Source organism: Bubalus bubalis, chromosome 15, assembly GCF_019923935.1.
Source record: "Bubalus bubalis isolate 160015118507 breed Murrah chromosome 15, NDDB_SH_1, whole genome shotgun sequence".
NCBI lineage: Eukaryota > Metazoa > Chordata > Mammalia > Artiodactyla > Bovidae > Bubalus > Bubalus bubalis.
The window spans coordinates 33,381,792-33,408,429 of NC_059171.1; the positions used below are offsets into that span (position 1 = coordinate 33,381,792).

At 37.3% G+C, this 26,638-nt stretch overlaps 1 protein-coding gene across 9 annotated transcripts in view; it reads right to left on the reverse strand.

Moving 5' to 3' along the window:
- Positions 1-26,638, reverse strand: part of TRPS1 (transcriptional repressor GATA binding 1) — a 280,424-nt gene that overhangs the window by 216,600 nt on the left and 37,186 nt on the right. For 5 of the 9 annotated variants that reach the window (XM_006073981.4, XM_044928638.2, XM_025265189.3 and 2 more), the window contains exons 2-3: positions 9,871-10,029; positions 5,589-6,517 (exon numbers count right to left, since the gene is read on the reverse strand). In XM_006073981.4, the coding sequence (XP_006074043.2) occupies positions 5,589-6,517; positions 9,871-9,907 (966 nt within the window). In that variant the 5' untranslated portion in view covers positions 9,908-10,029. The remainder of the gene's footprint in view (positions 1-5,588; positions 6,518-9,870; positions 10,030-26,638) is intronic. The other 4 variants (XM_006073983.4, XM_025265190.3, XM_044928640.2 and 1 more) reach the window with 2 other exon arrangements.

A 26,638-nucleotide genomic window follows, 5' to 3' on the forward strand; every position in this document is an offset into this window, starting at 1 on the left:
AGACCGGATAAGAGACCATCACAAAGTCCCCAAATTCAGAGTCCCGCAAAATCGCCTAAGTCCCCAAATTCAATGTGACTCAGAGAATATGCATCAAACAGCCCTCGTGTACCATCTTATATCTCCTCCCTTGGCCTGTTTGCTTTTCTGGTTGGAGTAAACTCAGTCTTACAGTTGAGAAGGCCTTATATCTTAGTGGTTGTCAAGATAGTTTTCTGTAGCCTCTTTATCCTGGTTTATATCCCACTGACCCACTTCCACAACTCTGTGAACCTGGGCAGGTTACTTTCCTCTATGCTCACTCCCTCCTTTTCTAAAACGGACATAATGGTAGTGTCAACGTCAAGGGTTTTTATGAAGATGAGTTATTTAATACATGTACAGAGCTTAAGGTCTATATGCACATGTAAGAAACCCTCAATAAATGCTAGCTATTATTAGGACTGAATCCAAAATTGGGGGAAAAAACAGGACATACATGTAGTTTTGATTATATAAGCTAAAAAAATAAAAGAAGGATTGGTCAAATTTAAAGTAATACCGAAAAATAAATTTTACATTTGATTTTCAATTAAAATTAAACAAGGTCTTCTTCGATATTCTGAACATGCTTAACACTGACTTTAAGCTTTAGAATCCTATCATGAAGAATTCAAGAGGTCTAAGGGCTAATGATTCTCAGAAACAGACTCCATAAAGGAAATCAGAAAATGAAAGAGAACTGCTCTCCTTCTCCCAACTTTCCTGGGGTTAGTACACTCCATATGTATCTGTGTCTCCAACAGCCGTGTGTATGCTATAATTACAATGACCCAAGAAACAAAAACACTGAATAATCTGCTGACTTGATATGGCTAGCAGAACATGCCATTTGGGGATAAAATTTTTATTAAGAGTTGAATAATGCTAAATTTGATTGAATGCACAGATAGCCATGATTCCTTCTAAACATTCTGCCTAGAGAGAAATACAGATATTCAAGAAAGTGATACATGTTCTCCAAATGATAGCAAATAAACTGAATATCCAAGAAGGGTTGACATTTATCAGGCTGACCCTCCTATAACAAAGCCCAATGGACATTTAACCATCATGCAGGTAAAAGGATTACTGAAAATGGTCAAACTATTCTATTCCACCTGGGTGGCTACATTATCCAGCTCAGCTATCTTCGTGATGAAAATAACCTGGTAAATGCCAGAACTTTGCTTTGCTTTTACGGCCTTAGGTTGAGCATATGTTTTATTTTGCACACTTTATTACTTGTTAAAGAGACAAAGTCCTGAAAAATAAGTATGGCTTCACAGACCAAACACTCTGTACCCTAGAGAGAATCTGAAGTGACTCAAGTCTCATTCACCAGTTTTTTTTTTTTTAATGCAATTGTCCTCAACTCAGAAAAACAAAGCAAGAGAACCTCCTAAGCTCCACAACTTCCCTCTTGCTCCAGATCAAGGGAAACAGAAGGCAAATAAATAAATATTTGGAGGTTAAAATTCAAGAAAAGTCAAAATCGACCAAAATGAGATGAATGTTCTCTGGATTTTTCTCTTTTTTCCCAGACCAAACTGTAATCCCCTGTTCAAAGGAGGGTATGGGAACATGTTAAGAATCTTATAAAGCTCATAGAGTTAAATATGTTGAAAATACAAATACAAAAGATGACTTCCTAGCTTGAAAATCTGTTCTTCTTGCTTCTAACATGACATACTGTGCAACTCTGCTAAAAATATATTTATAAAATAGAAACATAGTGCTCCTAGCTCAAACACTAGACAGTCACTGAGATTCTTCTGCTAACCTTAAACATTTCATTCAGGGTTAAAATGAATTTAATAGCTGGCATCCTGTAGCTCCCTTCTTAGAGGCCTGAATAATGCAGAATAACAGGGAAGGTTTCCTAATATGCAAAGGCAACATACACATCATGAGCATTTATAAACTTGAGCTAGCCTAAACACTTTCCCGTGGGAAGCACAACTTGACAAGACTCCGACTTTTATAACCTGATCTGAGGGCTAAGAGCTCCCCCATAAAGATGACGCAAACACCCTAATGCACCGCACATTAAGCCCCAATGAAACAGCAACGTCCGTGTTTAACAACTCAGGCCTCCACTCAGCAATGGTTTAAATATAAGCATAATAAAGCAGATTAAAAAGAAAGAGGCTATAATTACTTTTAGAAGAACTCAATCTCTTCTCCTATTATTGGTGAGCCTTAAAGGCTGAACACAGGTAGCAAAAATCACATAAAGGGTTGCATCCATCATGTTGCATCCATTATTTTTAAAAATTTAAGCATAGTAGTCGATAAAACATGCAGGGGAAATTTAAAAATTGAGAAAATAACATCCTGGTCAAGTCCATGAGTCTTAAGCTAGCCATTATATCTTTCCTTGTTTCTTCTTGGAAAAGATCAATATTTTTCTTCTGATTTCAGGGCTGGGTATGCCACCTCATGGTGTGGGAGGGGCAGGGGGCAGGAGGGATCTGAATTCAACAGGCTCAGAAATGCCTGTCCTGATTTTATGATGAACCTTTGAAATGCTGTCCATTATCTGGCTGGAGATTTTTCGATTATGAAGGAGAAAAAGACATTTTTATTTGATATTCTTATTTTTTTTTTAACAAATCTGTAATTCTTTGACTTCATGATGTATAATAAAATTTACACAGAAGTGGATATGGTCAGTTACAAGCATGTCCAAACTTCAGTTATTAAAGCCAAATAGATGTCAAATAATCTGAACTTGAAACTAGAAATCTTCAAATTTGTTTCAATTATATCTTTTTTCCCCAACCCTATATATCATGCTTGCACTCAGGTCAGTTCAAATTATTTAAAACCATCCATGTCAAACCAAAATATAGATCAAAGCCACAGAGTTCTTAAGTCCTCTATTTTTGGCTTCTGTTCCTTTTTTTCTTGGCCTAAAATGTCATAAATCTTTCATTAACCACCAACTGTCCTGAATGTTAAAAAAAAAAAAAGTTAATTGAAAAAGATGAATGAATCGCTCATCTATTACTTCAACTGGTTTAAATTACAGATTTATGTTAATAATCCCTGGAATGAAATGACTATTTGTCTGTAATCCTCGTATTTACCAACATCTTTCTATCAGAATACACATAAGCCATTAATTTGGTATCAATTTCCGACAAAACTGCATTAAAGAAATTCTACAGTCAGCATTTTACTTCCTACAGCTTTTAGTCTCCACACAGTTCACGTGCCAAGGAAAGAACCTCTCAAATGGCATTTCAGCAACACAAACATATGTGGATGAAAAGGGGCAGGGGGCGGAGTTCAGATGTGCTTTTATTCAATTTGTGCATATAGGGAAGCTCTCTGATATTTATTTCAGCATAAAAATATTAATAAGTTATTTATCTTCAGACATGTTTCTACATCAACATCTGGTGTGTGTATGAAGTATTCAAGATTAGCATTTGGCCTAAAGTACATTCAGTGGCCTTTTCCCAAACTGAAGAAAGTTAACTCTCTTTAGGCTGGTTTCTCTCTCCAATCATTTCTTTGAAAGGATCATCCACTTTTTCCATAGATTGCTATCTCCTATTTTTAATCATATTATTTCTCTTTGGGAGGGAAAAAAAATGATTTTAACAAGATTATCTCCTTGCATGTGATCTCCTACCATTTCTGTCTTCTTTACTGGGCGCTGCCTCAAGGATTTAGGAGACAGCAGAGTCTAGGATCAGCTGTTTTATTTCTAGTTCTATTAGTTCAAACTCAGATAGCTCCCACATCTGTTTTATTTCTAAAATCACTGCCCAGGAAAAGTGTCCAGCTCATTCTACCCAAACATAAACTTTACTATAAATAACTAGGAACCTAACAAATAACTGTTTGGGGGAAATGGAAGTGTGTTTAAAAATCTGAATTCTTCCAAACTATAGGCCCTTAGTAATCTTGGTTTCAGAGCCTTCCTGACAGCCAGGATCAGCTTTCCTTAGAAGTTGTCCCCAGAGTGAACAAACTGAAACTCTGACCGGAAATCCAGGTATTAACATCATATTCCTCGCTAATTGTAAAACACCATTTCACATACTAACATTATTCACTTCTAACCCTTTTATCTAAGACACGTATTTGCTTTCCAATCATAGTTTGACAGCAGAGTGTATCTGACATAAGACAGTGAAATGATCTTTAATAAGACAGCAGTTCAAAGCATGTAGCTTTCATGCATAATAACTATGTTGGCTTAATTTGCTACGCCACAGAAATCATTCTATTTGTGGAAATTCACAAAGTAAGATGGAATTTTTAAGAGAGCTTTCCAAAGATGAAACTGGATTTTTTATATCTTCTTTATTTCTCCCTTAAAGTGATAAGACTGCCATTCTGACATTTTTAAAGGACGTGGAAATTTCTCTTCTGATCCCTCTTAAGAGCATTGCAAAATATATTCACTACCTGTTATATATAACCCCTTCTCCTGCCTTTCTTAATTGGCACTAGGTCAAAAGAGAGGTCTAGAACAAATGTGTTATAACTACTGAGTTGATAAAAATAACTGATATTTTCAGGGATTAAGGAGGTCAAATAAAGTGTGATGCGATTTCATTAGTTCTCTGGTACTTCTTCTAATCACTCCTGTAGAAGGTTAATATTAAACCTAATATGTTTTGAAATCCCTGGCCTAATAATACAATAAAAATCTACAGACTGTAACAGAAACTAACACACTTTCTCAAGCTGATCGTCAGTGTGAACTATACTAAAATTGCTAAAATGAAATGAATACATTACTTAAGCGTCCATTCTGCATTTCATTCTATTTCAAATGGTGGATTTTTTTTTTTCATCTCACATAAGCCATAAACTAATACAGAGGGCAGATCAAAAAGATATGCCATTTTTAATAAAAGTAGAAATCTAAATTACTACTAAATGCTTTCATAAATTGCCATTTTCCTTAAATACAAGAAGGAATGCTTTACTGGTCCTCACCAAGGTCATTCTGGTGTCCCTAGTACTTACAATCACATTGACTTCTTTCTGAATCAATGTAAAATTTTATTTCCAAAGTTTCATTTGCAACTATGTTGCTTTTCAGTAGTACATCTCTGCACCCACCAGTGTGACCCAGTTCTGGTCCAGTTTAGCATAAAATCAAATCCTCATCCAAGACACAGGAAAGACTCTCCTTGAAGGAAAGACTCTCCCTGAAGGAAAGACTATAGCCAATTTTTATAATCTAAAACTAAAACAAAGCATGAATTACTATCATGTTGAACCATAAAGATTAGTGCCATTTTTGGAAGACTCTGAAAACATCAAATTACCATGAAATATGTCCAGAAATATGAAGCCTAGCTAATTCCATGAAAAGACTTCTCCCAGCCTAATAGAAATGTTGGGATTAGTTTCCATGATGAGAGGCTAAAGATAACTCTTGAACACACATTTGGATCAAACAAATGTGTCTGTCTCTTCTGCTTCATCAAGCAGGCTACCCCTTCGATATTGGGAGCTTGACTTTAACATGCATGTAAGATTTCACATTTCATTACTGACAACTTTTTCTGTACAAAGAGATCACAATACAAAGCACAAACCTGTACATCATAGGTCCCGTTTAGTAAAACAGGCCTTGAGGAACTGATATCCTGCAACACACCAGAAAGCACAGATCGGTTGACTTTCTGGAAGTCTTTGGAATGGCTGAACTGCACCATGTTATGAAGGGCCAAGATTTTGCTGTCCAGCTCAGCATCCTGCCTGGTGCGGTTATGCAGTCCTAAGTGATACTTTCGGAAGTGCTTAATCAGATCTGTGGGGTCGTTGCCATAGTAACCGTATCCACAGATATTGCATTTAAAGTCCTGAAGCTCTGGAGACAGAGGTGCCGGGTCTGGGTTGTCATTAACCAGTACGTCGGTTTTCGATTTATTCAGTCTGACACCCCCATCTGAAGGCACTTGTGGGTTTTTTGAGGCCACTGAAACTGGGCTTGAGCCTTGACAATTGGCTTGACCACTCTGCGCTTGCCCTGTTTCCTCTGTAGCCTTCGGTGACATCTTCTGATCTTCCTTCATCTCCAGTGAGTCCCCTGATGGGGTGCAGGCCATATCTTGAGGGTCATCTGCCTCTGCTCTTTGAGGAGACTTCAAGGGCTCACAGACTCCCCCAGCAGCTGGAGATGAGAAAGCCAACATATTTCTCTCTGTCACCTCATCATGTGAATAGGAGGGAAGGTTTCCTCCCTTACTGGGGTTTTCATAATTAAAGCCAGCCTTCTCACTCAGGACTGAGCTTTTCAAGTCCTTCTTGCTGCTAGAAGATGGATCCTGGACATGCAAGCTATGTTCCTCCTTATTATTTAGTTCTGTAGCATCACTCTGATCCGTATTTTCTGACATCTGATCTGCAGAAAATTCTTTGTTCTTTCCAGGTCCCTTGCTTTCTGTACCGACAGGCTCCAGGGTCTGACCCTCGCCTTCACTAGCAATGTTTCTCAGAGGGGGGTTCTTTTTCCGGACCATATCTGTAAAAACACAAGGGAAAGGAAGACAGAGGGTTATTTGAAATTTGCAGGCATGTAATCTAATCGAGAACAATTTCCTTACTCTATTCAAGGCTTTTTAAGGCACAGAACAAAAAATTGTCTCTAGGAAAAAAAATCAGTTTTAAAAATAGCAAAAAAGTGAAACTGAAGCCAACAATTTACATTTAGAATTATTTTTGTCACAAAGGGTGGCTCATTTATTACTTTAAAATGATTTCATGAATATCAAGGTATTAACTATTATTACTGGCTCTATCCTTCCTATAAGTTAATCTTGCCTGCCAATTACATTTTTTGCTCAGTTTCTTTCTTCAGTTAGAGTTGATAGATAAACATGTCTATATTTATCCATGTTATATACTATGTGTAATATGTACACGTTATGTTTATAGAGTATATATAGTTGTTTATGTTTACAGAATATATATTTTGTATTTATTTATATGATATGTATATGTGTATATAAACAACTATAAAGTGAAACTCGATACTGTTACACACTGCGCAACCAAGATATAAATATAGTTTTAACCAAAATATCCTCAGAGTCAAAAGACAGAAAGAGCCTGTTATAAACAAAGTGAAAAATGCCTCTTTACTTTTAGGAATGGAGGATAACAAACGTTTCATCTCTACCCTACCGATAAATTATGTTAAGCCCCCTTTTGAGGGGGCTTGCTGAAAGAAGGGGGACCTGGTAGACATCAAAGTGACCAGGCTGGGCTTTGCTAGTACTCCATCCAGCATGATGGAAACCTACTTAAGGTTTCCAGGCACAGTGTGGTGGAAACAATACCCATCCCACCATTAGGAACTCAATGGAAATTGACTAAAGTAAATATTCAGTTGAACCATGTGACATTGTCATTCAGGCAAACTGTTAGCAGTTGCCTACGGTACACCTTCACACGCTAGCTCAACCATGCCTTCAGGGTCCACAGAAGAAAACGGTGGGGAGTCTAATGAATCAGAACTCTAAAGGAGTTATCTCTAAGGAGCTAAGAAACAAACTGTATCCTGTCAATAGAAGAATGCAGCAACAAAGCCTTGAGGAGAACTGATGTTCATGGCTTGTGTTCCTAAATTCTCCAACCAAACAACTGAAACAACTCTGTAAGCCATCACCCCACTGTCTCTCAGAAAAATTCACCTGTAGACTGACCAATAAACCAAGCCTTCTTTACTAGCTGACGCTACCACAAGGGCAGATTTAAGACAGATAGTTACATCATGATTATCCAAAATGTCCTCTACTGGAGAATCCAAATCCACAGCACATTTTAGTTGTTCTCACGTATAATTTCTCACAAGTGCGGAAGAACCACACTGGCTTTGGATATGCGGGTAAATCTTTGCTTGTGAAAAGCCGCTTACGCAAAATTTTTGTAATAGGAATCACTGAACCAAGACAATGCACTAGATAGAATAAGGAATTGGTTAGAAGGTAAAAATTCACTTTCTTGAATAACGTCACAAACAGTATAACTGTACTTAAGAGAATACACTGCTTTTCTTACATGCCAGAAACATCAGTCATCAAATATTCATAGACTCTCTCACATAGAACAATAACCAAAAGGAAAACAGCTACTTATAGGATGAAAGGCTGCAGTTTCAAGGGAAGGTGAGAGTCAGGAGCCATGTAAGCCAGCCTGGCGTGGGGATAGGGGATGGAGTGTGGTCTTCACCTTGGTGTCACTGCCACTAGCTCCTGAAGTTAACTAAGCCATGTAACCATGGTTAAAAAAAAAAATGGAACACTGGTTAAATAATTTATCTCATAACATTTGCATTTTAATGTCTCATTTGTTGATGTTGACATTTTAGGAGACTTCTATTTTTCTGTCAGAAGAGACAGTGCTTGGGAACTTGTGCCAATGAATGGAAGACTGGAAGGCAGTTTCACTGGTCGTCAACAAAGGGAAAACTAAGAAGGAAAGAAAAAAAAGAGAATAAAAGGGAAGCTTGAGAAATAAAAGGGAAGCTTGAGAATAAAAGGGAAGCTAGGGCCTAAAATATAAGAGTCTGAGTAAAAAATATACTGCTTTAACTTGACCTACAGAAAAGGAAATCCAAATTTACAGAGTATCAGCCATTCCCACATACAAAACTGTGATGATCGGGTACAGCATCACGCCTTTCCCTCCAGAATTTCCTGTTTGTTTTTCCATTGGATTTAACATTGCTTCCATCATATAAATAAAATCCAACAGTGATGCACCAAAATGACAGAAATACAGCTATATAGAAAAGATAAAAATCTATATAAAAGTCAGGATTCATGAAGAAAAGAGGATGAAATAATCCAATTTATTAGGATTATCCTTCCATTAAAATGAAAAGAAAATGGTTTATTTTGTTGTTGTTTAATCACTAAATCATGTCCAGCTCTTTTGCAACCCCACAGACTGTGGTTCACCAGGCTCCTCTGCCCAAGGGATTTCCCAGGCAAGAATGCTGGAGTGGCTTGCCACTTCCTTCTCCAGAGGATCTTCCAGACCCAAGGATTGAACCCATGTTTGCTACACTGCAGGCAGATACTTTACCGCTGAGCCACCAAGGAAGCCCCAAAATGGTTTGTGCCCACATATCAAGGTCAAGGAGATGAGAAAAACAGCAAGATCTTACTAGCAATGGAACTAAGATAAACATTTATTAGAGATGAACAGATAATAATGTGCTAATAATTGAAAAAATTAATGTATTTTCCCAAAAAATACATGGATCTTGCTGATTTATTATCATCATGAAGAAAAGTAATTGGTTATAGTTAAAAAACTATTCAACAAGCATTTATCTTGATTGAGACAATATGATTTGCTTAAATTATCATCCTTCCAAATTTCAGCACCTTCTTCCACCCAAGAACAAACCTTTACAACTCATATGAGTCACTGAATAAAGCCCTTAATAATATACATTGCAAAGAATGGTAAACTGCTAAAACTTCAAACAAGCATCAGAAAGGTCACTTAGTTTTGTTTTGTTTTTTTTTTGCTGTGGAGGGAAGGGGCATGTTCTTTTTAGTTGCTTTAAAAAAAAATCATGGTTAATTTAGTTGACTACACTTTGAAGTAGTTACAGAAAAAATAATTTTTTACTGGAATGATATCGCCATAATTTTTCAGAATGACATATTATGTAAATATAAGCACATTTGCAATACTTTTAAGTGGAAGAAACTCCCCTAGCAACTCATAAGTTAGATACCATAAGACTAGACCCACCCTCAAGTTATTATCTCTAAGACAAATAACAGATTGCATGACGTTGTACTGTGTGCCAAGAACTTTTCCAGTTAACATTTTCACTTGAAAAAATAGATCACATACTTGTAAAATCATACCCAGCATTGACTTCATAAGGCATGTGGCTTTAGAGTGCTTTTTACAATTATTAATTCTATTAGTCAACTAGCAGGAGGGCTAATGCAATTGTCTTAGAAGATGCTCAGAAGACACAGAAGACATTTTGAGAGATGATCTGTACATCTGTAAAACAAAACAAAAAAATATTTTCCTTCCTAAATGATGTAAACATATTTGAATGAATCACACCTAAAATACATTAATATGCCAGCACCACGGGCTGCTTGAAAGATACCTGATAAAAGCAGGAGCAAAGCTTGGGCAAGATTTTCTCCCTCCGCTGGGTTTTAATAAAGCAGCAGGAGAAGGAGGAACACGATATAAAAGATTACAGAAGTCATTTTCACAGCTGACTGTGATGCTGGCAAAATTAGTTAAGCTTGAACTCCCCCTGAAACCTAAGAACCACAATACTTACCTATACTGGGGTGGGGATAAAACATCTTAATAATTATAGAGGGGATCTGCTTCTGGAAAAGATACAAAGTATACCTGCCAAAGCTGCACAGTCACAGCTAAAGACAGGGAGTGGTACCCATTACAGTTTCCTCCAGATTCGTAGTACCAGTGTATATATACCATGAGGCTGAGAAGAGAACTATTTCAATGTCATAAGGAATTCTGTATTAGATCTAAGTACACCTTACCAAGAGTTACAGAAACGTTACACGTTATGTGTCACCTTTTTATCTATTTTGTAAGTGTTATATTTTCATTTTGATAAATAAGATTGAAACGCTATGACTGAACCAGCATTTAACCATCCTTATATCATCATTTTTAAATTGTCTGAATGAAAGTATTGAGGTAGGGTCATAATATAATTGAACAGATATACTGTGTGTGTGTGTGTGTGTGTGTGTGTGTGTGTGTGTGTTCACACGTGCATGTGAATGCTAAGTCACTTTAGTCTGTACTAGACTCTTTGCAACCCTATGGACTAGAGCCCAACAGGCTCCTCTGTCCATGGAATTCTCTAGGTAAGAATATTGGAGTGGGTTGCCATGCCCTCCTCCAGGGGACCTTCCCGACCTAAGAATCGACTCTGTGTCTCTTGAGTCTTTCGCACTAGCAGGTGGGTTTTTTACCACTGGAGCCACCTACGAAACCATATATATATGTATAATCACATCAGTGTACCTTAGTCATCAGTTTTGGCAACTCTTAAACTTTTTCATTCTATTATACAACAGTATTCCTCACACTGACTCCCACAAAATTTCAAAATGCCAATCAAAGTAGGTCCACTAGAGACAGTCATTTAGACAACAGGGCAATATATGAATAAAAAGTGAATGGACAAAGAAGCTGAAGAATCTGAATGAGCACTACAAAGTTCAAAAGTGACAACTTCAGTCCTCTATTTAATTATGAGATAAAAACTGACCGGGGAACTGGCTAGGGATGCGGAGGGTGGTAGTGAGCATTCCCATATTTACATCACTTTCCACCTATACTAACACATGAATACTATTATGTGCCACAGCAGTTAATCAGGTTCAAAATAAATTTAGCTCCCTAAAAATGCTCTATCTGTATTAATTTTTATTACTGAGATATGACATTCCATTTGCAAAAAAATCTCAATTTCTATTATTTCCTCCTACCTTAAAAGTTTTCTTGCATTTTTAGTGAAAGAGTTTACTATAAAAAAGCAATAGGGTACCACACTATTTCTGTGTTGCAGTATTACTTGGACAGGTTTATGCAGTGGAAATAATCAGCATTAGAGCTTAAAATAGAATTCTAGTAACTACTTTATCTCACTGATTAAAATGCTTAAATATACAAGGAAAAAAATTTTTTTCTATAAACTGTGAATTATGTTCTCAAAATGGCACCTTCAGAACCAAAGGAATATGTTTTCTATTATTACCCAGATATTCTGAACTGCCCACTATTTAGTTTTATTTCATCTATATGAATATCTAAACGTATACACACACGCATGCATACATACATGTGTGCGTGCTAAGTCACTTCAGTCATGTCTGACTCTTTGAGACCCTATGGACTGTAGCCCACCAGGGTCCTCTGTCCATGGGATTCTCCAGGCAAGAATACTGGAGTGGGTTGCCATGCCCCCCTCCAGGGGATCTTCCTGACCCAGGAATCGAACCCATGTCTCTTATGTCTCCAGCATTGGCAACCAGGTTCTTTAACACTTAGCCACCAAGAAAGCCCATATACACACATATATTTATGGAATACACTTGCTCAAAATAACCCTGTTGTAGATAATCAAAATAATTATCCTATCAAAGGAATAAGCTATCACAGTAATTTAAAAAAAGAGCTGAGATCACACATCCATTCAATGCAGATGAGGGTGAAGTTTCATTTCCATTAGAAGAGAAACTCCTTGAAGGTAAGAGATAACTCCTCTATGCTTTTTGTGGCAACTTGATCCTAAACATAGTAAAGAGGGGCTAGTGCACTGGAACAACCCAGAGGGATGGTATGGGGAGGGAGGAGGGAGGAGGGTTCAGGGTGGGGAACACATGTATACCTGTGGCGGATTCATTTTGATATTTGGCAAAACTAACACAATTATGTAAAGTTTAAAAATAAAAAAATAAAAAAAAAAAAACTCTTTAAGAAGGTGGAAAGGTACAAAGAGCACATGCAGCCAGTTTCTGAACCTGATTCAAATCACCTGCTGATGTAATCAAGGGCAAGCCCCTTTCTTTCTCAGAACCTCTCTACTTAGGTGTATAATGAGGGAATTACAATAAATTATTTCTAACCTGCACTCTGCCTCTGAGACTCTAGGATGATGCTGGCTAACGGCTTAGGCACTTTAGTTTTCCCTTTATTCAATTTCCTTCAAAGACTACAAAACACTAAGCCATCAACAACTAAGCGTGGCATCAATATCACTAACGCCTACCATTCACTTCTCCATTTCCTCCAACTTCCATTCATTCATTCAACAACTGTACATCCAGCATCACCTAGGAGCTGAACACAGAAAGCAAGAGGACTTCACTTTTAATATTTGTCATCAGTTTAAGAGAGGAAGGATGTTTTTCAAAAAGTAAAGAAAAAATTATATGGAACTTCTCTTGCTCAAAAAAAACCTAAAATGAGTACCTACCTATCAAGTAAGGCACAAATATTATGAGAAATCAGCAAATGCATACAGGCAATGAAAGGGAATTAAAAGTAATTTTGGAGTGTCACTCTCCAAGTTCCAAGTATGCATTTTTTTAATTTTGTAATATTTTTATTACAATTATCGTGATTTTTGCCATACGTCGACATGAATCAGCCATGGGTGCACATGTGTCCCCCCATCCTGAACTCCACTCCCACCTCCCTCCCCACCCCATCTCTCTGAGTTGTCCCAGAGCACCAATTTTGAGGGCCCTGCTTCATGCATCAATTTCCAAGTATGTATTTTTAAAAGTTCATTTAAGTTAAAAAATAGTACTGATGAATATCCTTCACACTATGTAATGAACACACACTAATGATATGAAATTTGGCTTATATATATATGTATATATAGTATATGTGTATAATATATATAAAACCTGAACAAAACTGAAAATTAGAGAAGCAAGATGATGTAATCTCACCTCAATCTCTAATCCTGCTGAGTATGATTTGAATTATAAGTAGCAGTTCTTATCATCATAATATATAATACCAGATGACATCTTCTTCTTGTTTTTCCAGATCATAAAACTCTCAAGGATTTAAAATCAAAGCTTAACACAAAAAGAAAAGATATGATAGTCTTCTCCTTAATATATGTTTCTTCCAGGCTTGTTTGTATCAACAGCCCAAGAGTATTGAGTTATTAACTACACATTTCTTGTAGCTTTTATTAAAGAAAAAAATTAAGAGGAAAGAAGAAAAAAAGAAAAGCAAACTGCTTCTTTTGATCAAAAGTCCCCCACAAAGAATTTAAAGAATTAAGCAAATGATAGCAAAATAAAAGGAAGGTCGACTCTTGGGCTCTTGGCAAACTAGATAGCTTCCATATGAACAACATATAAAGTTCAGTTTTTAAAGAACATATGTGTTTGCTCATTGGTTTAGAGGGAAAAAACTTGAATCCTGTCTACTCCGTATATACAGATCAAAATCAGATCGCTTAAGTGAACTATAAAACGCAAGAGGACATTGTTTATCCAATTGCAAACCCAAGAATTGCTAGAGTTTAAATGTTTTCTGTTTCTACTTCAATGGTAGGTCACTTTTTTTGTAAACTGCTTCAAACTTCATAAACCCAATGTCAAATCCTGTTCTTTGCTATCCATGTCTATTTAATTTGCTCTCTCTGAATTGATTATTCCTGAATCTTTAAAGGTATTTTTGGACATCTTAAATCCTTTTGAGATTTAAATGTCATCACCTTCAAACAACTCCCATCAAATAAATCTCTTATTAATTCACATCAAATTAATCCATAATGATCGCTTCTATTAGCATATGCTTCAGAGCACAAAGCCCATTAATAGTCATCTGGACACTAGAACTAACTGGAGCTTTAGTAAGATAAAATGCACACTATTTAGATATCCGATTTCAAAGAGTTCTGATGCTGGCCCAAATACATTTTATTAGGCTTTTATTTCATCATGCTATGTCTCTATATTTTAAATATCTCATTTCAAATGTACTAGTCTAGGTAAAAGGAGATAGTCGATTAAATAAGTAATAATGTCATATTTGCCAAAATGAGTATCCATGTATATATATACATCTTAGAGAATTTCAGTAAGTACTTACTCCTATTAAACAATTACAAAAAAAGAAAAGGGGGGGGAGTTTGACTTTAAAGACTTTTAGACATTTAAAAGTCTAAATGAAACTGTAGGATATACCTGAAAAAAATGAAGCATGCACCTACTTCATTAATAGGAAAACTGAAACAGAGTAAGTGTACATTATGGAAAATCAGAGAAAGGATCATTATTTTCCCCTTCATAACAGGTGAGAGGCAAATGTATTAAAATCTCTGATTTGAATAAGATCACAATTTCACTAAACAAATTAAGAAACATTACTATTCATTGCCCATACATATGTCATTCTTCCTTTTGTTTTCCTCTCCAAGGAAAAAAAAAAATTAAAAAAAATCTACAATGACAACTGTTGATTCAAACAGGCCAATCTGACTTTGCATGTTTGCCTGAGCCAGGCTCAACTTTATCCTTTCTTCTTTGTTAAACTGAGACTGTTCCAACTGGTCCAAGGGCAAAGACCCAAACATAGCACTTCAGTTTAAAAAGAACAGCTCATGGAAAAGTATGCATGCATCTCTTTATCTAGATGGTTATGAGAGAAATTGACATTTCATTTGTATGTAAATTGGATTTCTACTGATAACAAAAATAATGAGTGCTGTGCTCTGTAGGAATGCCTTTGACTTTCTTCCTAGCATTTGCCAAAATACATCTTTGTATATTAAAGGTAGTTTACTTTTAATATATCAATGTTGCTTTGTCTGTTTTCCAATCTGTTATTCAATTGAAAAGAAAGTCTCAATTATCTCAATCCAGCTCTGTAACTGGCAAACAGCTGTCTCAGTCCTCCCATAAGAAATCTGTGTCAGTCACTGCAAATCCATTTGGTAAATTAACATGCATGTACAATATGGTGAATCGAACGGATGCATGCCATGACAATTCAATAAGAATGCTCACCATCTTCACATAACTGCTTAACCAAGTGTATTAGGCAAAGTTTTGGCTCATTTTTTAAAATTCATTTGTTTTTGGCTGTGCTGGGTCTTCATTGCTACGCACGGGGTTTTTTTTAGTTGAGGAGAGCCAGAGCTACTCTTCATTGTGATTTTCTTCATTTTTTTTGAGAGTACAAAACCAGATACAAGATTAAAACAATTGCCATGAAGGATATTGAGAGCTAATACTGGTTTTATATATATGAAAGCAAAAGTCACTCAGTCTTGTCTGACTCTTTATGACCCCAAGGACTATACAGTCCATGGAATTCTCCAGGCCAGAATATGGAGTCGGTAGCCTTTCCCTTCTCCAAGGGATCTTCCCAACCCAGGGATCAGACCCAGGTCACCCGCATTGCAGGTGGTAAAGAATTTGCCAAGGCAGGAGACATGGGTCCAATCCCTGGGTAAGAAAGATCCCCTGGAGGAGAAATGGCAACCCATTCCAGCACTCTTGCCTGGTGGGCTACAGTCCATGGGGTCACAAAGAGTCGAACATGACTGAGCAACTGAGCACGCACACATATACATACACACATATACACACATATTTTAAAATATTAATTTATATTATATGTAGTTCTGTGTTAACCTTCACTTTCTGTGTTAAATATAATATTTTTCATAATATGAAATTTAACAAATGTCATATACAACTCATAGCAATGTATATATATATATATATATAAATATGTATGCATACATACAAATGTGTGTGTGTGTGTGTGTGTGTATATATATATATATATATAAAATAGCCAGTGATGGGGAACATAAATTTCTGCCATCATATTCAACAGTTCTTGCTTACAACATTATTATTAACATAGCAACAACAAGTTACTGGTAAGTAGCTCGCAAACCCCTACTTGCTCATCCCTAAGGCACCAAAGGAAGCAGCTTAAAAACTCTCACCCATTAGATACTAACAGTTCAATAAATAATCTGCCAGGTAAGGCACAAATATCATGAGATATCAGCAAATGCATACAGGCAATAAAAGAAAATTAAAAGTAAGTTCAGAGTGTCTGCTGCTCTGTATGTAAGTTCCAAGAGGCCAGGGATCTTTGTTTAGTATGTATTTTTAAAAGCTCATTTAAGTTAATAAACAGTACTGATGGATATCTTTCACACTGTGTAATGAAGAACACAGTGTGTGTTAGTTGCTCAGTCGTGTCTGACACTTTGCAACCCCATGGACTGAGGCCCCTCTGTCCATGGAATTCTATAGACAAGAATATTGGAGTGAGTAGCCATTCCAATCTCCAAGGGGATCTTCCTCACCCAGGGATTGAACACAGTCTCCTGAATTGCAGGTAGATTCTTGACAGTCTGAACCACCAGAAAATCCCAAAGAACACACTAATGATGTAATATCTGGTTTATATACCACCCTGTGTGCTGTGCTTAATCGTTCAGTTGTGTCCACCTCTTTGCCATGCCATGGGCTGTACCCCGCCAGGCTCCTCTGTCCATGGGGAATTCTCCAGGCAAAAATGCTGGAGTGGGTTGCCTTGTCCTTCTCCAGGGGATCTTCCCAACCCAGGTATTGAACCCAGGTCTACCCACACTGCAGGTGGATTCTTTACTGTCTGAGCCACCAGGGAAGCCCAAAAATACTGGAATGGGTATCCTATCCCTTCTCTGTGGTATCTCTTCCCAGCCTGTCCTCTTCTTCCTGAACCAGGAATTGAACCAGGATCGCCTGTATTGAAGGCAGATTCTTTACCAGCTGAGTACTACTAGGAAAGCCCATTATACCCTAGTTATTGCTAAATGCTTAATGTAAGCAACTCAGCATCATTTTCTCTTCTGATGAAAACAAAAAAAACTTTATAGACACAGGATGGAATCATTCATCTTTTTTTCTTTTTAAGTACATTGAAATTTTCCAAAGAAAACTGGTCCTGTTTTAAACAGAAAATGTTTTAAAACTGGAAAGCAACTTATTATAGTAGAATAGGTTAAATCACTTTTTTCTGACTCCTAGGATGACAAAAGCTCTACGTAAGAAGGGAAAGAAAAGTACACACAGAATTCCTTCATAATTTGTAAAACTTTTTTTTTTTTAATAAACCACTGTTTCAGGACAGTCTTCCCATGCTCGCCCCAAACTTAGCTAGGCTCTACCTGGAATTTTACTATGATAACTTCTTAAGTACAGCTGACAAGAAGAAATTCAAGAATTTTCTCTATGTTCTTTCAATGATACTAGTTTTTTAAAAAGAAATGTAAGCAAGTTCTTTGTTCAAAGTAAGTTTAGTGGAAACTGTATACTTTATACCTGCCTCTTCACAGATGCAGTGTATATTAGCTACTACAGCTCTGAAAAGTCCTGGGAGTTATACAGCGGGGGAGTCTGTTCTATTTGGATTGGAATTTCCCAATCGCATTTGGCTTTAAGTCACCTACTGCCATATACCAACAACACTAATGTTCTGCTGAGCACAGTGCCAGATGCTGCTCTGTACAGTAATTGTCTTCCTGTCTTACACATATGTAAAATTTCTAAAATATTACATAAAATAATATGTGATGTTTTAAAACAAAATAAGTATCCCTTCATTAATCAGCAAGAAAACTGAGATGTTTTGATATGAAGTAGACCATTTTGAAGGGTTTTGTATTTTTTTCCAGCCTGGTTATAAACATTAAAAGAAGATCAGGATCTATTATCATTAAAGATTTAGATTCAGTATTTTAACAGAATGTGTAATGGTAGAGATCACAGTCATGCTGGAAGGCCAAGGGGAAAAAATGCATGAGATAAACATCAATGCACATTACAATCTCTGACATCCAAATCATATATGCCTAAGCATGTATGGATATAAGCTGAGTGTTATCTCTGAGCTTAACAGTTTACACAGATATAACTGCATAAAGAATTTTTTTAATGTGATTTATTTTTCAGTGATTCTTTCAAATGTTGCCCACCACACTTCATCAATTTAAGGCACTACCACCTTGGATACTAAATCTACCTCATTCTTTTATAATAACTTAAAATGTATCTGATTAAAATTAGGAACAGAAATATGGCAGAGTTTAGGCAGCTACAGTGTGTGGACAAAGGTTAGAGAATGACCCAGAAATGTACTGAGGGACTCTACAGTAGCATCAGTGATTCTCAATTGCTTGAAAATACTGGACAGAATAGATCTAACCCACATGCAAATCCCATTCCCAGCTCAGTCTCTGCTTCCAAATTCATCTCTGCTCATAATAAAAGATAGAACTAATGCCCGGACCATTGTCAGGAAACATGTGTCTTAGGACTAAGTATGTGACTGCATCCTTTCCTATAAAGCTTAATAGAATCTGGTTTGTGTTTCTGTGTGTAGAAGAGAAATGATCTATATGGAAGGCAGACTCCCTACATCACCCTTGCAAATCAAAGGCTCTAGCTTCTTGGGCTCTTGGATTTTGTTCTACTGTTACTGCTTTCCCCTTACCCCCAAAGATGAAAACAAAAGATTAACAATAAATTTAAAAATAGAAATAGCTGTGTAGATACCAAAGTAAATGTGAAACAGGGAATTAATTTGAAGTTAATTTTAAACTCAAAGCCAGCACAGGAGTGAGGTCACAGTGCGGGCCAAGTGTGAGAGGACCAGCACGTATTCAGGTTACTCTTGGACCCCAGAGTGCCTCCTTCACCATTCACCAATCGAGAAAGAATGGTGATGTGATGCATATGAGTGGGGCTGCAGAATTAATAAGGGCAGAAACAGGCTCACTCATTAAATACTTTATACAGCTAATCTATTCAATGTTCACATTCAAGTTCAACATAAACTTAAGAATCTATCTAACCACACACACAGACATACACATACATCTTTGGAAAAGATTTTCACCACCTGCACCCCAATTAGTCATTTCTTTTCTCTGTCAATCTTGTTGTGGACACCTGTCACAAGAAGAGTAAAGGAAAAATATATATATTTATATAATTCCAGATTCAGGTGTTTTCCAAATAATTCCTTCAAAATCTAATCAAATTTTGAAAGAAAACAAAATTCAGAACTAGACTTTTTAGGCTCACAATTGTGAATGTTAATGTATATCATAACCTAAATTTTTAGTTAATACAAAATATTTCCTATGTTGTTACCATGAGCTGGGCACTATGCCAAGAATGTATTATCTCCTTTAATTTTCATTTTCAACAATTATTTAAGTAAGACACTATTACTGTTCACATTTTACAGCCAAAGTAACTAAGATTTAGAAAAGTCAGATCAACTTGCTGAGGTCAGAGGCTTAGGACATAGAAGAGTTAAGTCTGAAGGAGTCTAAAACCAAAATTGGTTTACCACTGCATTTCTCACAAACCCCCTAACATTTTTATGAACCATAATTAAGCAAGGCATTCACAGATATAAAACTGATATAAACTACCTGATAACATTTTACAAAGATTATCATCAAATGCACTTAATGTACTGGATCGGTTCTATCCTTGTGGCAAGCAAAAATACAACCTTCTCAATATTCTCATGGACTACAGTGTTATCCTAACTTTTGAATTGTCCTCCTAATACCCAAAAGTTGGGTAACCTAAAGTTACCAAATTATTCAAGTGTCTAACTGGATTCACTTTACAAAAGTCTTCACAATTTTCTTGGGCAAAAGTTGAGTGTTTTCCACTATCATCTGTGGCAATGTATGCATGTCTCCATTTTAAGTACTTGCCACAACACAATGTAATTATTTGTTTATGGTTTAGGCTACCTCAGTAAGGGCTACCCTGGTGGCTCAGATGGTAAAGAATCTGCCTGCAATGTGGAAGACCTGGATTTGATCTCTGGGTTGGGAAGATCCCCTGGAGGACGGCATGGCTACCCACTCCAGTATTCTTGCCTGGAGAATCCCCATGGACAGAGGAGTCTGGTGGGCTACAGTTCTTGGGGTCACAAAGAGTCAGACACAACTGAGCAACTAAGCACACACACACCTCATGAGGCTATAAAGTCCCCCAGACCAGAAAATATGCTTTTGAACTGTGGTGTTGGAGAAGACTCCTGAGAGTCCCTTGGACTGCAAGGAGATCCAACCAGTCCATTCTAAAGGAGATCAGCCCTGGGATTTCTTTGGGAGGACTGATGCTAAAGCTGAAACTCCAGTATTTTGGCCACCTCATGCGAAGAGTTGACTCATTGGAAAAGACTCTGATGCTGGGAGGGATTGGGGGCAGGAGGAGAAGGGGACAACAGAGGATGAGACGGCTGGATAGCATCACTGACTCGATGGACGTGAGTCTGAGTGAACTCCGGGAGTCTGAGTGAACTCCGGGAGTTGGTGATGGACAGGGAGGCCTGGCGTGCTGCGATTCATGGGGTCGCAAAGAGTCGGCCACGAATGAGTGACTGAACTGAACTGAACTGAATGTCAATTAAAGTATTAATATACCCATTCATGTATCGTTGTTGTTCAGTTGCTAAGCCATGTCTGACCCTTTCAGACCCCATAAACACCAGGCTTCCCTGTCCTTCACTATCTCCCAGAGTTTGCTCAAACTCATGTCCTTCAAGTCAGTGACTATGTTAATAAAAATTGATAAAAATTAACTCACATATTTAAATATTATGCATTATCAACAATTGGCAGAGGCTATGACACACTCTCATTATTAACAATGAAATTATTATTGTATCAGCACACTCTGACAATGACTATTCGAGGGAAATAGCATAGCACATTAGGGACATATAAGTTTTTTAAAAGTTCAGTGATACTAACATGGCCCTCCCCATTGAGACTAGCCTACCAACCAGAATAGACATTCACAAAAGTTCTTATTGGCTAGATGGGAATTAGCACACTTAGAAAGTTCTACCTAGTGTCCATCTCTTTGAGGAAGGCCTGACTCTCTGGACATTAGTCTCACAAGGATAAAAGCTAGGATAATGTTACAGTCGTCTTGTTAACGCAGTTGTCGTTTAGTCACTAAGTCATGTCGGACTCTTTGAGACCTCATGGACTGTAGCCTGCCAGGCTCCTCTGTCCATGGAATTTCCCAGACAAGAATACTGCTCTGGGTTGCCTTTCCCTTCTCCAGGGGATCTTCCCAATCCAGGCATTTAACCCATGTCTCCTGTATTGGCAGGCAGATTCTTTATCATTGAGCCCACCTGGGATGCCCCATCATTAACACAACTAGTAACAAACAAAATCAAGACACACAGGGACTCAAAGTACTAATTTTGACATTATTTAAGCCTTAACAAAGAATGAGATATCATAGTTCTGGATCTATGGTCACAGAGCAATAAACGCATAAGTATTAAGAAGCAAGAACTATTTATTTTTTGAAACTGTGAATCACACAACTATGTTGGGTTGACTTGAGTTCTATATATATACATATATGTCTATATAAATTTACATACTGAAAATATTTTTGGACTGAATTACTTAATTAAAGGAAGGGTCATTAAAAATTAAGTATATTCTATATAGTAATAATTCTGCAATAATGCCTGTAATCAGTAAAATGAATTTTAGAAGTTCATATATCTGTGTGATTATTTGTCCTATATGTGAATATCATACGGTACTTAATGTATTTATGATATATTAATATACTAATATTTACCACAACTACATGCATTTATACATATATATTTTATTCACAAATTTTTACCACGTATCCTCTAATATTCCAAAATCTAAAATAGTCTCTATTAATAGCATAGTGTATAAAAATAGATACATGTTTGTCTTTTAAAGGAATAAGGTGAAACATAAAAGAATACAGTAAAGTCTCAAACATCTGGATCAGACTCCTAGCAACTTAAAGCATCTGGAATGACATAAAACCAGAAGTTCAATTTAAAAATGTGAAGATGCACACATGGGCACGCACACACACATTCACAGGAATACTCACAATATCTGAATTGACAACATTATCTGAATTGTCAAAACTGGAACCAGCTCAGGTGTACATCAAAAGAACTGGTTCAAAAATTCCAACTACAGTGGAATGTATGGTCATACAATAAGATATTATACTGCAATAAAAATAAATAAACTACATACAACAACATGGATGAATTTCACTAATGGGAATGTTGAGCATGAGAAGTCAGACATACAAAGATGCATACTTTTAATGCATTATGAATGCTGGGCGTTAATGCATGCAATGTCTCAAAACACACAAAATCAATCTAAAGTGTGAGCAGTCAGGAGAGTGATGAACTTCTGGTGAAGGGAAAAGAACAGAACAGGAGGGGACCTGGAGGGCATCAGCAGTGTCTCTCGGTTGACATGAGAGATTATACAGGTGTATTTTATTTTGTAATAGCTCACTGAAGAACAGACTTTTGATTTATGCATTTTCCAGATTAAAAAGTTATTGCATATGTGTGTGCATGTGTGCGTGTGTGTGTGTGTGTGTGTGTGTGATTTTTCAGAGAGTCAGAAGTTGCTCTGCCGGGACCACAGGACACTTAATGTAGTGAGAGGAATCCTTTCAGGTGCCATTCTCTGAGGGCAGACCAAGCCACCCAACGGAGTAGGATGTTGTTGTTGGCCACTCTGGCCAAGCCGGGATGTGCCAAGTTGGTAGCAAGATGGTATTAACAGAAGAAAGAAGAAAAGAGAAATGAAGGGAGAAGAAAATAAGATTTCTGGACAAAAGAGATTTGAAAGGACAAAAGGATTAAATAGAGGTCAGAGACAAAAACAGGAGCAAAAAGCAACAGACGGCCCAAAGAAAGCAGAACCTAACATATAAGCAAACAGGAGAGCAATCTCTGTTTTGGACCCTGGTGGGGGAGGGGGGAGGTCAGAAAGGGGCAAAACAAAGACACATTTGCAGTTACTAAGTGTATCAATAGGACATGGAAGCTGCATGAGACCACAGAGAGGCTGAGTAAAGGTGGAAGAGTATGAATACTTGCTGAGCATCTATTATGCACCAGCCATCCGCTTCTTGGCTCACACAATTTTCTCCTTTAACCCTCACTGAAACGGTGAGGAATCTATTCGCCCTATTTTAACAAATAGGAAAACTGGAATTGAAAAGGGGTTAAAGGAACCCGCTTACCTGAGAAGACTGGATGGAAGAAATGAAAAACAGTCATTCAAACAATACTGTGGCTTTTTCAGAGAATCCACACATCAAAATTGAGTATTTTTATAAGGCAGAACAATGCTCTGTTGAAATGAAGTGTGGCAGATTCTACCCTGACCTAAGGTAATTGCTCTCCTTAATATGTAATAAGGTAGTCCATCTCACACATTGAAGAATGATAGGTGTTTCTCATCTTGCACCAAAAAGATAAGTTAATAGGTAAAAATTCTATCAGTTTTAAACCTTCCACATGGTTAATATTTTCTTAAGACTTTGGCTTCTATTATCACGTGGCTTCTAAAAAAATGAACAAGCAGCACACAAATGTTAACAGAAAAACTCAAAAGTAGTGTGAGTTAATGTATTTCATGGGGCATTTACTATTTGTTTTTTAGGCACACACAGACATAATATAATCACATTTTATCCGATGGAAATCACTCCAGGTTTGTGAGACATGATAATTTACCACTATTTCTGCAAGAGAACCACCAACTCCAAGATTATAGTCACCTAAATGAGCTTAAGAACCTTGAGTTTAAGCAGAATAAGAACTAGGTGGCTGGCCCCACTTCTTACGCTTCCTGGACATCAAAGCACCAATGTTCTAGACATTTACCTGTTGCCTCCAGGAAACAACTGGGGGTATAGATGGGACAAATTGTGAAAGGAGCAGCACAATGGCTAGAGAACAGTGGCCCTAGTTGTTTTATTTAAAATTAACTGCTTCCATGATTCTTTCGAGGCTGCCCAGGTGGCTCATGGTTAAGAATCTGCCTGTAATGCAGAAGACACAGGAGATGATCCCTGGGTCAGGAAGATCCCCTGGAGAAGGAAATGGCAACTCGCTGTAGTATTCTTGCCTGGGAAAGCCCATGGACAGAGGAGCCTAGCAGTCCACAGTCTACCAGGTTGCAAAGAGTCAGACACAGCTGAGCAACTGAGCACACAGCACACATTTCTTTTGAACTTTTGGTGACGTGACATTTCACAGTGACAGTTTTACCCAGTTATTTCAAAATCAGATGACTACAGAGTTCACCTAAACAAACAATCCTGGGATCTAGTAAGATTATCTTCACACCTGCAAATGACGACTTGGTTATTTAGGCTACAAATCAGGTTTGATTCAGAAAATAAAATGCTATTACCAAAATGACTTCATGAAAAGGTTAATATATCATGTGACATCCAGTCCTTTTAATCTTGTTAAAATATTAAGAATGCCCCGTTTTAAGGTTGAAATAGAACAAATTACATTAAAAGTGAGTCATGATAGAATTCTCTAAGAAAACTGTAGCCTGCTAAGTCGGCTGCCATATTCTGGAGGGAAAACAAAACAAAACAAAACAGGTTGTAGGTTCCCAAATATCCTACCCTGGTTTATGAAAATAAAAGTGGAATTCTCCTTCACAAAGTATCATGAATATGGTCCAAACGAGCTAAAAGAGTAGGTGAACTCTGGAATGTAAGGCCCGTAGTCCACAGTAGGAATGCTGAAAAAAATATATGAAATACTCTGATAATACTAACAAGTTAAAAGATACCATTACTCAAGAATACTTATTGATGACCAGGAATACTGCTTGAAAGAGAACCATTTTAGTCTGATTCAGTAACTTAGAATAAAGTTAGTCTTGTCAAAATGTCCTATAACGTATCCCCTTGTGCATCCTTAACTCTCATGAGAAAACTCCAAATGTTTACCCAAATAAGCTGTTACCTGAATGCTTTTCCCAGCATCCATGGTCAAGTGTAAGTGCAGGCATCAATGTCCATCTAGCACTGAACCTCATTTTTTTGTGCAACCAAGACAAAAATGACCATATGCTATGATGACTGATGCTTATACTCAAGAATAAATTAACATCACATATATTCTACGAACAAAGCTAGTGGAGGTGATAGAATTCCAGTTGAGCTGTTCAAATCCTGAAAAATGATGCTGTGAAAGTGCTGCACTCAATATGCCAGCAAATTTGGAAAACTCAGCAGTGGCCACAGGACTGGAAAAGGTCAGTTTTCATTCCAATCCCAAAGAAAGGCAATGCCAAAGAATGCTCAAACTACCACACAATTGCACTCATCTCACACGCTAGTAAGGTAATGCTCAAAATTCTCCAAGCCAGGCTTCAGCAATATGTGAACCATGAACTTCCTGATGTTCAAGCTGGTTTTAGAAAAGGCAGAGGAACCAGAGATCAAATTGCCAACATCTGCTGGATCATGGAAAAAGCAAGAGAGTTCCAGAAAAACATCTATTTCTGCTTTATTGACTATGCCAAAGCCTTTGACTGTGTGGATCACAATAAACTGTGGAAAATTCTGAAAGATATGGGAATACCAGAACACCTGACCTGCCTCTTGAGAAATCTGTATGCAGGTCAGGAAGCAACAGTTAGAAATGGACATGGAACAACAGACTGGATCCAAATAGGAAAAGGAGTATGTCAAGGCTGTATATTGTCACCCTGTTTATTTAACTTATATGCAGAGTACATCATGAGAAACGCTGGACTGGAAAAAACACAAGCTGGAATCAAGATTGCCCGGAGAAATATCACTAACCTCAGATATGCAGATGACACCACCCTTATGGCAGAAAGTGAAGAGGAACTAAAAAGCCTCTTGATGAAAGTGCACGAGGAGAGTGAAAAAGTTGGCTTAAAGCTCAACATTCAGAAAACGAAGATCATGGCATCTGGTCCCATCACTTCACAGGAAATAGATGGGGAAACAGTGGAAACAATGTCAGACTTTATTTTTCTGGGCTCCAAATCACTGCAGATGGTGACTGCAACCATGAAACTAAAAGACACTTACTCCTTGGAAGGAAAGTTATGACTAACCTAGATAGCATATTCAAAAGCAGAGACATTACTTTGCCAACAAAGGTTCGTCTAGTCAAGGCTATGGTTTTTCCTGTGGTCATGTATGGATGTGAGAGTTGG